We start from the raw sequence: 12,772 nt of genomic DNA on the forward strand, positions 1-12,772 counted from the left end.
ACCCTATGGAGATCAAGGCAAAGGTATAAATAGGGATTTTGTTTTGCCAGTCAAGACACTATAGAGAGTGTGCCCATGTTTAGGATAGATGGCCATACTATTAGGAGGGGAGCTCTATTAGACAACTCGGTCATCTAGTGCCACTATGCGTTGGACTTCATGCATTGCTTTTATGCCTAGTGCACAATTGGTGAGAAGTGATAAACCTTTAGAAAATGATTATGAAAATGCTAACACACTTGCACGTGACAGTGGAACACTTGAGGTGTTAGCACATTTGCAAAAGTGAAGAAAAGTGGCAAAGTTAGGCTCAAGGTGCTGCTCCTAGGGGCACCGGACAAGGAGTCCGGGTCACCACCGCCCCTAGGGTGGTGATAGGCTATCTTGGTCCCGAGTAGTGTGTTGAAGGACGGTCACCACCCTGACCAGTGTACACCACCATGGGTAGGGCCGTGCACTGCCAAGGGATGTCTGGTGCCACCGCCGTGTTTCTCTAGAGAGGAGGGGTTTCGGTGTTGGGCACCCCGCGGGCACCGCCCTGCCTGTCCGGTGCCACCACCCCTTTTATCCAGAGGAGGAGGAAAACATGATGGGGGCACCGCCGCCTCTATGTTCGATGACCCTAGCCATTGGAGTTCAATTGTTGGGGCACCACCCCCCATGTCCGGTGCCACACCGATATGTCCGTTGCCCACGCAGAAAGTGATTCCAAGGGGTAACGGCTCTATTTTGAGGTGGGGGTTATAAATAGCCCCCTTGGCCGGCTATGGCCACTCTCTTGGACCCCAAAGTGCTGAGATTTCATATTGTGAGCAAGCAAACACACTCCACTCACTTCTACACTCGAGTTCATCATTTTGTGTGAGATTGGAGAGCCTCTAGTGCGTTGCATTATGGTTTTGCATCTTGTGGCACTAGTTGACCAATTTGGGATGATGGAATTCTTGTTACTCTTGGTGTTTGCCGATACCTAGATGTCCCGGTCATTGGAGGATCGTTGAGCGGCTATCGATGATTGTTGCCAGCTTCGATTGTGGTGATTGTGAGGGGTTCTTATGTCTTCCCCGTGGGATATCACGAAAGGCAACTTCAGTGGATTGCTCATAGCTTGTGGGTCCTCATTGTGTGTTGGTTGTGCTGCATCCGATTGTGGGTTAGGCGTGTGATGTCTATTAGTGCGTGAACCACCAAGTGAATGAATCGCTACAACGGGACTAGCTTGCCGGCAAGCAAGTGAACCTTGGAAGAAAAATCATTGTGTCAATTGGTATTCATTGTGATTGATTTTTCGCTTGCCCGGTGTTGACGGTAGTTAACAACCATTATAAACCATCAATATAACTTGTATAAGGGCATGAAAATAATCATCAACATAGGTTTAGGGGTTTAATCTAACAAAGTCCATGAGTTTTGGTGAATCTGTGTTTTCAGCAGGGTTTATTCAGAAATCCATCAAGGTGGACCTATATGTCAGAATTAATCATAATTATCCGAGACAAAAATAGTTCCAGAAGGTTCCAGAGGACACCAGAGGACTCGACAGAGAAGAAGACTGTGAGAGGCAGCCAGGTTGGGCCGGCCGGCACCACCTACAGGTCGGCCAGCCCATGGGCCCACCTATCAGTCCCCTCGTTGCTATGTCGGTTCTCCACCGCCTTAGGGTTTGCATCTACGTCATTCTTTTAGGTTAGTTTGATCCGAGGGCTCAGAATTGATGCTCCGCCCTATATATACCAGCCCCTATCCCCTCCCTCAGGCATAAGTCAATTGAGAGGGCAGAAACCCTAATCATCCTTAGAGCTCCACCATATTCTAGGACATAGCTAGTTAGGCTAGATCTAGAGGGAGGCAACCTTCGCTTATTCCTGATCCTGTACAGAGCGTGGCATGGTATAGCCCCTTTTACCCTCTTTTGTATCTTTCATTATTCATATGTTTGTTATAATTGATTCGACATTGTTCTTAATATTATTCATGTTCCTAGTTATCATGATCATCGTCTACTTTGATTATATGCTTAGTATAGCGAGATTATCTTTATGTTCAAACATAAGTTCGTATAGCGCTCGCTCTAAAGTTCACGGGGTGAGTGGTCGACATTGTGTAAGCGTGGTGCTTATACGTTGTTTACCTGCGGGTGCACCCTATATTCCGGGCCATATGGTAGATCGTGGATGTGACACTCCTATTGAGTCCTTTGTAGTCCACTCCCCGAATATAGGACATGTAGGATCTAGTTACAAAGGAAGACATGCTCTGTTCTTGATCTTCCTTAGTAATATTCCTTATGTGTAGATATGAAGTTGATCTTAGCTATTACTACAAGTGTAATGGCACTAATCAACGTATGCTTTGACTTGTAATTAAGAATGACTTAGGAATTATTCCTCTAATTTCTATTTAGCAATGCTAATGCCTTAGAAAGGAGTACTCTGAGTGATCATTTATCATTTATCATTAATTATCATATTTATCTCTTGACTTACCCCTGTTGTGAGTAGAAGTTTGGTTATGGTTTACTTCTCCATCATATGTATAAGTTATCAATATATTCCAACTGCCAGTCCTTCCCTATGGTAAAAATATAAATAACGATACCTGGAATACTCTCGGGTGAAATGCTACAATGGTAAATTATCTGTGCGCTTGCAGATCCTTTCATTTATATATTCTTTCTAGTCACATAAAATACTAAAGTACTTGCTAGTGTCATTCTAGAAGTGACGCTAAGGAATGTAAACAAGCATTTCTGTCATCATAGCTAGGGATGACAACTTAGCAAATGTGATGTTAAGAAAGGTCAACAACATTAGGTGGCTACTCAACAAGTGACAAGTTAATAAATACCAACAAGCATTTCTGGCGCCGTTGCCTGGGAAGGTAGCTAGGCAATCATGGAATATTGATAAACTTGTACTTATTGATGTGATCGAGAAAACCATTTACCCTTCTGGCGCCATCTACTTTTATATCTTATGCAGGGTAATGTATAACCGGTTTTGACCTTCCGATAAACTACGTTGAAAATCTAGAAGCACTACTCAAGATAACTAAGGCTAAACTCAAGAAAGTTTTAGCTTTAGGATCAGAAGTCAACCAGACAAGGCGAAGCTTAACACCAGTTTTTGAAGCCATGGCCAACAAGACTCTTTGTCAATTCTCTGCTCCAACTACGGCCAACATCTGTACTGGACCAGCGATCAACATTGGAGACAATGCTTTTGAGCTTAAGCCAGCTCTCATTAACATGGTGCAAGCTAACTAGTTTAGTGGAAAGGCACATAAAGATGCGAGGGCTCATCTCCAACACTTCCTGGAGATCTGCAGCACTTTCACCATCAAAGGAGTTACCAGAGATGCCATATTACTTCACCTCTTCCCATTCCCACTTTTGGGGAAGGCGAAGCAATGATTTTATGCCAACAAAGATAGAAACACTACATGGGATAACTGCTCAACTGCCTTCCTAGCAAAGTTCTTTTACACAGGAAAGACCAATGCTCTGCGTGGATGAATTTTAAATTTCCAACAGCTACATGATGAATCTGTCCTAGAGGCATGGGAACGCTTCCAAGACTACATATCAGAATCTCCTCATCATGGGATAGAGGATTGGCTACTCATGCAGACTTTCTACCATGGGTTGACAAACAGCACCCATGAAAATATGGATGCCGCTGCTGGAGGTGCATTCTTGTCACTCACTATTGCACAAGCAACAGCTCTCGTGGAGAAGATGGTCTCCATCCAAGGTTGAAATGAAGGACGTCTTCAAACTCGCAAGAGAGATGAAGGTATGCATCAATTCAAGGAGGTAGACATGTTGTCTGCCAAGATGGATCTGCTGATGAAGAGGCTTGAAGATCGAGCCAATGAGAAGCAAGAAGTCATGCACATACATGATTCCCGCATGACGTGTGAAGAGTTTGAAAACACCAGGTATTCAGGAAACAACTGTAATGAAACCCATGAGGATGTGAACTTTATCAACAACAACTCTTGTCCTCAACAGAATCAAGGATGGAATCAGCAACAGAAACCCAACTACCAAGGTAATTACCAAGGTAACTATCAAGGTAATAATTTCAATAATTTCAATAATCAACCACCCTCGAGAGAGTTAATTTCTGGCCAAGCTAAAATTATGGAGGGCTTATCTAGAAAGTTAGCTTCCAATGATAAAATCTTAGAAAACATAAACAATAGAATGGATAGCTTATCCTCAGCCATTAAAAACCAGCATAGCTTTAATAAAATGATAGAATCACAAATAGCTCAGCTGGCGGTTGTTGTTCCTCCGATCGACAAAGGTAAGATTCCAGGGCAACCGGAAGATCTCAAACTGCAAATCTTGTCGATATTCACAATGTTGCAGGATGCTACATAGAACAATCGACAGGAAGATGGGAGGATTATTCCTTGCCTGTCAAGAAGGGTGATCCAGGAAGACCTATCATCCCTATAGCCATTGGACCTCACATATTCCAAGAAGTTGTTTGTGACTTCGGAGCAATTGTGAATATTATGCCAAAGGTAATTTATGATAAGATTAATGGAGACACTTTATTGTACACAAACATGCGTTTGCAGCTTGTAGATCAGTCACTCTCTACCCCAAGGGAATTCTTGAAGATGCCATTGTGCGAGTTGGACAATCATATGCTCTCATAGACTTTGTGGTTTTAGAAACCGATGGAGACGTAAGGGCACCCATTATCTTGGGCCGACCTTTCCTAGGCACCGCAAAAGCTATCATCTACGCGAACAGTGCCAAGATCTGCTTCACAATCAAGGATAGAAAGGAGAAGTTTACTTTCAAAAATCGTATACATCACTCTCCTAGTCATCTACAGATGACATATTTGCCCGAAGAGACAACAGTGACCAAGAAGAGCAACAACCAGAGAAGAAGGAAGACCAAGGCCAGACAACCATAAGAAGAGCCGTCAAGATGATCAACACACTCAGATTAGAGTATGACCACCTCCTCGCTTCACCATTCCTTACCAAGAAAGAAGACCCAGGTGTACCGACGATCGAATGTATGATTGGACAATGAATCTTCCACAACACCTTCTATGACATCGGATCGGGTGTCAACATAATATCCAAGGTAATGTATGACTACTTATTCGCTGATGAATCTTTATTTCCAACATATATGCAATTGCAGATGGCGGACCAATCAATCCGATTTCCAGAGGGAATACCGAAAGATATCCTGGTAAGAATACAAGATCACTATGTCCCTGTCGACTTCATAGTTTTTGACATGGGAGAAGAAGAAGAAGATGTACCTATCATCCTTGGAAGACCGTTCCTTAACACTACAAACGCGATCATCTACGTCGGATCTGAACAAGTCCACTTCCAATTCCCTAGACAAATGGTACGATGTTATTTCAATAGTTACACAACTTATGAGCAGACAAAGAAGATTCGTCCCAAGACGAGACGTCGAGCATCCCAACGCCGGAAGAATCAATCCCCAAAGAAAGAAGATGAAGATGAAGAAGTTGTAAAGAATGAATCGACTCCGCCAAAGTCAAGTACACAGACCAAGCGGGTGTGGAAGGAAAAGGGGGCATCATCATCAGAGTCACCATCACTAGAGGTGCAACCATCAAGGTCTCCATCTCCGGGACCGGCAGATGCACCCAAAGAATAAGCAAGACTAGAAAAAAAGTCCTGTCCGGAGGACTTAAAACTCCGAACCCTCGTCAGGAGGTAAATTGGTAATTATCTATATTTACCTTTTAGCATTGAATGAATTATTTTCGCTTTAGCATATTTACTTTTCTGCATTTGTTTTGCACTTAGAAAATAAAATAAAAATTTTATTGTTGCATTATGAAATCCTAAGCCTCATGTGAATAATTCTACGGTGTGTAAAAATCCCCCAAGAATATTTACTGTGGCGGCGTCAAAATAAAAATACCATGCATGCATTATGTCCGAAAATCCAAAAAAAAACATGAGGACATCCTACTAAAGATTTGTAAATTCAAAAATATTTCTAATCCCAAGAATAACTAATCTTTGGTCGGCAGACCGCTAACCCTTTTATCCTAATCCGTTGCACGAGTTTTGTTGTTCTTGTAAAAGTTTTGCAGGATGGCCAAGAGCAAGTTCACCCGGTCAACTTCATCTCACTCCACCCGAAGTACATTTACCTGAACCGCTGCTACACATGTTGCACAAGGGAGCCCAACTTCTTGATGGACGAGAAGAACATCTGCTGGTAACACTGCTCTAAGAAGGATCACTCAACTTCAATATTCGACCACGCCAACAATCAGCTTGGGGGAAGAGCTTCCCTCGTGTATCTAGATAAGTAATTCTTTCCCTTTTGTTTTACTATTTATAAGTCATAAAAAATGCATAACTAAAAACAAAATAAAAATTTATCTTTATTGTATATTTCTATATTAGTAATGTGTGATTTAAAAAATGGAAACAAAATAAAAAGTGTGTGTCTAAGTTTTCTTTAAGTTTGATTTTTAAGAGCTAAATAAAAAGGACTCCGAAGGTAATCTCTTAAATGAAAATAATGAATAGTTGCTCTATTATAATTCCTTTCAAGTACCTAGTTTTCAGCCTTGAATTCTCCCGAGTTTTGGATAAGACTGTTTTGATATAATAATTTACTCTGAACTTGAAACTCGTGGGTAGCATATGTTTGATCTAAGTCTAGGTAATTGACGCATATGACATGAGAAGGTCTGAGCTGCTTATTATCTTGTTCCAAGTGATACTAAAGTTCTGGAAATTTATCTTTTAAAAAAACATAAAAATGCTTCATGATGAGTTCCTGAATGACAAAGTATGAATTCCGACAAGAGACAAACATGATATTTATGCTAGGAAAACTTCCACTTATATGTTGCTTGTTTTGCATTGAGTTTAGTCAAGCTTTGTTGACCCTTATGAGAGGTTTGTCATGCTCTTAAAATCAAGATCACGTACACACCACCCACATATGCACTACTCCCACACTGGGGGTAGGCGCAAAAATATGCCATTCCGTTTAGATCCACCCAAAAATATCTTACTCCTACACAGGGAGTAAACACCAAAAATATGTTTGATAGGATTTTTCACCAAATAAATGCTCCAAGTTCTCGTTGCTATCTCTGAAAAGTTTTGTTGCAGAAAACAAGCATGGGTTATGTAAAAGTTATTCATAAAAAAAGAAGAGTTGGAAAAAAATGGACAAGTGTTCGAGATATCTAAAACAATGGGTACTCAGATGTCCGCCTGAAAAAAAAGAGATGAATAAGATAGCCCATGTTTTCTTGCAAAAGTATTTCTAAATTTTAAAAGAGAGATATGTTTTCAAGGAGCATAGTAGAATTAGGTTAGCCACCATATATATCCACCATACATCCACACACATGCACATCTTGATTTGATTGTATGACTCAACTCTCTTTGGATCCGAGGTTTGACTTTTCAATATATGTATTGCAAGTATGCTCTTTCATGCTATTTTCACTCCTATGAGCTCCACATATGCCTTAGTTGAAGGAAGAGAAAGGCATAACATCACTATTGCCTTGGTGAGGATCCACAAATACCACATATATTGAGAGACTTGAGAGTGTCATACAATGAAAGCTCTGAGTTTTATTTTGAAAACCTATAAAAACTCTAGAATAATGGTTGAGCAAAGAACTTAAAAAACAATGACAAACCATAAACACAACTTCAAAAACAACACCTCACATCTCAAGGACTAGAAGACCCAAACAACACGGCCAAATGGCACACGCACCACAAAACAAAATAACATATATCTCCATCGCTAACTGCCTTTGTCGATCACCAGCTGCCAAACAGTCACACCACGAATGGTTTAAATCCCTCAAGAGTCCTGACACCTTCAATGGCCTCACAACTTCATGTCAAATGTTGAGATTCCCAAACGCTAGCTCATGAGTGTGGCTCCTTAGTCCCCGTTATCTGCTAATTTATTGTCAGACTCTAACAAACATTGTGAAGGGCCATCGCTACCAAAACATCGTCAAGGACCATTGCTACCATGTCACGAATGACTGCGCAAACCATGTCACTGGGCCTTGGATGGTGCATCAAACCCTTTGTTAAACAAAACCAACGCTCCCACTGCAACAGTTTACGATGATATTGAATTGACATCTACCAAAGAAACTCCTACACCTACATTGATCTACTGTAAACATGTAAAATTTCTTGATTTTTGATCTAATTACATTTTCCTGGAACTGCCAGCAGCCGAGCACCACTAGAAATTGCCAACTAGTTAAGTGTTCTGCAAACGGTGGTGGCCAAACAAGCAGGCATTAGTTTGGAAGCAAACTTAACAATTCACCAGGACTGGCAGTTGCTAACAATAGCCATGAAGCAACAAGTACGAATGCCAGAACTCAAGACAACAGGGAAAAGTACAGCACCAGATTGTGGCAACCAAAATGTTACCATGAATTCATCTTATCCATCACGACCCATAACTTCTACGTACATCTGGAAGAAGAATGCATAGTACTGAAACAACCTGAAGAAAATTTCTGTCCATGGGCAAAAGCAAAAGTGATCTAAATCTTGGAGCAGATTCTCTCAGCTATGAGAAAAGGGTGTTCTCCACCACATTCTATGAGCACATCCATGTTTGACAAAGCATTCAACAGGACACAGTTTCTGTACTGTGCACCTTTATGACCTGCATAAACATCGCCAAGCGATTATTTACAAAGGAGAATTATTGCTGCTTTCCAGCAGAAATAAGCTCACCTTGGAGAAAGTTAGCCCTAAACCTTGCTGCATATCCCTCATGTCAGTCACAAGCTTCCGGAGTTGTTGCTGATGATCCACGACGTTTTCTTGAAAAGAAAGAGCGAACCTACACGATGTCTTCAGAGAAGCAAACGCTAGTCAGTTCAAGGTGACTGAATGCAAAAAATTCAGGATTGAGGAGACCGTGCTAGGAACATATAGTAATCAATCATACAGAGTAATATTTTTTATTGACAGAACTGGAGGGACTTTGCAGCCCCTACAGACATTTATTGAAAGTAAAACAGAAGTTCAGGTTAATACAAAACAACACCAAGCAATACAGAGTAACATTAAAATGCAATTGGAGATTATCCTCTGTAATATCACACGAACTGGAGATGTACTTCGTTTGACGCATGCACACAGTTATGGTGAGTTCTACAACATATCTATATAATATAAGGAACAACTAGGCTGATCTCCAGAAATCCTATTGGTCCTTTCCCTTCCTTCATACAGTGCCAATTAGCATGAATTCTATGAATCATTAAATAATTACTTTTTTATTGGTAATTACTATCAGCATTGTGCGACGAAATCACATTTTTCACAGCTACTGAATACTGGTATATATGTAGTTCGGGAACTTGATTGCATAATTATCAGAAGTTGTTACTAACATCGATGGAGAACACTATTGAAGTATTGATCAGCTCAAACCTTCGTATTCCTGATCGAACCGATGGAAAGGAGTTGTAAATGGCTACTCCACGGCTCTATCAGTCCAGTTATAAGGGACAGTACATAAATCTGACATATATATAACATCCAAGGAGTTGTAAATAGCTAGCACCTATAATCATGACATATTTCCCTCAAGTGTTACTATTTATTTGGGGAAAGTTAAATACAAGTTGTCTAATAAGAGAAACCTTTTTGTGCGAGGGAAAAAATGATTGAGCTTATGGACTACGGAAATCAAACTGTTGATAGATACTATAATTCTACTGATTCCTTTCTCATCTGATCTATGTATAGCCTGAGAAAGGTTATGACCCAAACCGGGTGCGGTGATAACCTAAGAAATCTAACGGTTGCATAGGCATCTGACCTGATTTTGGTCATGACCCATACCGGGTTATAATCTAAGCAAACAAATGAAGTAAGTTAATCTCATGCAAAGAAATCCTTGGAGACATCTACCCAAGAGTATCATGCTGTTTCCCATGGTGCATAGCTGAATCTGAATTCTCATGGCCGAACTCCTAACCTCAAAGGGCATACAGGAAGTAGGAACTAGGAGTGGAAACACAAGCACCACATGATGATTACGTATTGATATGCAGAAAGAAAGATCGTGGCCAGAAATATGATATCAGAAACTCACTAGATGCAGCACAACAGAACAAAACAATCTCTAGCACAATAGCATTCTCGTTCGTTGGAGTACTGTGTAGTTACGTGGTTACCGTTGGCAATGGAGGGTGGCAGGTCCCAAGGCAGGACGCAGCGCCTGGCTGTCGGATGAAACAGCGCGTGGGCGTCGTCGTTGACGACCTTCAGAACCCGATGCTCGGCCACGTCGACGCCAAAGACGAATCTGTCCAGAAAGAAGTAGACCACATTGGGTTGCCGGGGGCTCACGAACAAGATTTCAGGGATCTGGTTCACGAGCAGGGGAGTCGTCGTGTAGGTGATGTCGCTCCACAAGTCTGAGAACCTCATCTCGTATGATTTCACCCATTCAAGGGTCGGTGGTTCGGAGTTCGGCGGAAATTTAGACGGTGGACCGGATTTCGGCGGTGACGCAGGGATCCACGTCATGGTCCACACGAACACCTTGTCTTCGCCGTGCTCTGGGTAACGACCGATCTCCGCGTACCGCACCTCGTTGTCGCTCACACTGATGCAGCGGATGCAGTGGATGAAGGGCTCGAACCGACCGAGACCGCGGTTCGGCGGGAGCTTGTGGAAGCGCAGGACGGGGTTGACGACGCTGGGGTCGCAGCTGAGGATCCCCCACGAGAGGTCGAACCACCAGAGCCTCCCGTTGTGGGCGACCACGCCGGCGGGAGCCCAGTCCCGTTCGTCGGCGGACATGGGGTAGAGCGGCTTGTGCTGGAACCACTGGCGGCCGCCCGTGAAGATGAGGAGCTTGGCGCGTTCGCTGCGCCTGGTGACCTGGAGCTCGGCGATCAAGCAGCCGCCGAAGGGCGTCGGTGCGAGGCCGACGCTTCCGAGGTCGTACTTGACGGGCATGGACCCGGTGCGCTGGGGGATGCGCTCGGCGACGCACGTGGTCGTCGCGCGGCGCAGGTTGTTGTACTTGTCGGACGGGAGGAACTGCCGCACCATCATGAGGCCGGTGTTGTCGGTGCTCATGTTGGAGAAGCAGAGGAGGAGAGTTAAGCGGCCGGCGGCGATGAGGTAGGGGAACTTGTCGGCGTGGCGGGCGTCGGGGTGGACGCTTTTGGGCACGTTGAGAACGCTGACTCGCGGCAGCTCCCTGAGCGCGACGGAGATGTTGTCGTCCTTGGCGGGGTGGAGAGTGCGGTGCAGAATCACCCACGGCGGCGCCATCGATCGGGGCTTGGTGTTGGTGTGCTTCGCCTTCGTGCGGGCGGCGACCGGCGAGCGAGCGCACGGGGCAGCGGAGACACTCGAGAGATGCCGGTGGCGGTGGGGGTTTTGAAATTTGTGATTTGGCGGTGGCCTCGCCGCCTCGCCAGATTTGAGCGGTTTGGTTTTGGGAAGATTGGGTGGGCAGGACGGTAATTATATTATACCAACACGTGACGAGGACTGGGCTTGTGAAAGAAGATTCTGTTGGTCCCAACTTGCAACTCGATAGTCTCGGTCAGCCCAGCTGAAGAAGAGACGTAGGTTTTGTTGCCAGACTGGCAGGCATAAGCTATCAACGTTTTTCTGCTTTGATTGAAATAACATGGTACAACGCTCACTTGCAAATAATAATAATACACACATAATCTGGTTTAAACTCTTCGTGCAATGATACACAAATCTTTCGCGTATTCGAGAAAAAAATAATACACGTGTCGGTGTTTCAAACAAACACCGACTAGTAAATTTATAATTGTTGCACATTAGGTTCGGATGGTGCACTAAAGGACACAAGGTTTATACTGGCTCGGGCCGAATGTCCCTACGCCCAGTCTGCCGCTGCTCGTGTTATCAGTACCGAAAAATGTTCGTAGTAGGGGGTACAAACGGTCGACAGAGGGAGAGGTCCCAGGTCTCTGATGGAATGGTCGAAAAGGCGTCAAGAGCTCTGTCGTTGCTTGGTTGTATGCGTGATGTGTTGTGTGTGTTGAACTGGTCCGTCAAGAGTCGGTCCCCTTAGTGGGGGCCCTGCTCTCCCTATTATAGACCAAGGGGGAGCAGGAGTTACAGATGGGAGAAAGAGGAAAATGCCGAAGGTATAGCAGCTCCTTTGAGGGAGCCAGGTCTTCTTTTTTCCCTGTGCCTGCCCTGCTTAACATGGCAGACCGTGTCAGAGGTGGCGTGTTTGCTGATCCTCGTAGGCCATGCCCTGGCCTCATTTAGCAAGTGAGTGCGTCCCATCCTACGCCGGCGGACGGTGCGGCGTGCCGGAGAGCTGAGCTGTGACCCCTCGGGGAGTAATCGGGGAAGTGACCATACGTCCGTCACTGTAGATGATGTGATGGACCGTAGTGGCTATCGTATGCCTGTGTTAGTATCCGCGCCCGAGGACTGAAGGCGGCGCCTACTACACTGTGGGACAAAAGTCGACGCCTACAACACTATTTGGGCACTATTATGTCGGAAAGGGCTTAAAGCGCCCATCCCATCGTATCCTGATGGTACCTTCTTGCAGACGTGCAGGGCATGGTCCTCGGTACTGCGTTTGACTCGAATGTCCTAGCGTACCCTATGCTTGTCATCATGAAGGAGCAGGGTGCAATCGTCGGGCGAGGCAGAGTCCACCCTCGGACGTCGGGCGAGGCGGAGCCAGCCCCTAGCCATCGGACGAGGCGGA

General features: G+C 44.2%; 1 protein-coding gene and 1 non-coding gene across 2 annotated transcripts; both read right to left on the reverse strand.

The window, feature by feature from the left end:
- Window positions 1–3,497: 3,497 nt before the first annotated feature.
- LOC136524969 (small nucleolar RNA R71) lies at window positions 3,498–3,606 on the reverse strand. The gene has a single exon (XR_010776312.1). It is a non-coding gene; the product is annotated as a small nucleolar RNA R71 (small nucleolar RNA).
- A 5,053-nt stretch (window positions 3,607–8,659) lies between these two features.
- LOC136523927 (uncharacterized) lies at window positions 8,660–11,334 on the reverse strand. The gene is made up of 4 exons (XM_066517441.1): window positions 10,216–11,334; window positions 9,958–10,019; window positions 8,770–8,878; window positions 8,660–8,698 (listed from the first exon to the last, which is right to left on the reverse strand). Exons 1-4 carry the CDS (start codon window positions 11,332–11,334, stop codon window positions 8,660–8,662), a joined length of 1,329 nt encoding a protein of 442 aa, XP_066373538.1.
- Between the last annotated feature and the right edge of the window lie 1,438 nt (window positions 11,335–12,772).

This window comes from Miscanthus floridulus, chromosome 18 (assembly GCF_019320115.1).
Source record: "Miscanthus floridulus cultivar M001 chromosome 18, ASM1932011v1, whole genome shotgun sequence".
Taxonomy (NCBI): Eukaryota; Viridiplantae; Streptophyta; class Magnoliopsida; order Poales; family Poaceae; genus Miscanthus; species Miscanthus floridulus.

Coding starts and splice junctions, on each gene's coding strand:
- LOC136523927 (XM_066517441.1), bottom strand. CDS start 11,334: ATGGCGCCGCCGTGGGTGATTCTGCACCGCACTCTCCACCCCGCCAAG. Junction 10,020..10,215: donor CCATTGCCAACGGTAACCAC/GTAACTACACAG, acceptor CTTTGAGGTTAG/GAGTTCGGCCATGAGAATTC. Junction 8,879..9,957: donor AAACAGCATGATACTCTTGG/GTAGATGTCTCC, acceptor GACATCGTGTAG/GTTCGCTCTTTCTTTTCAAG.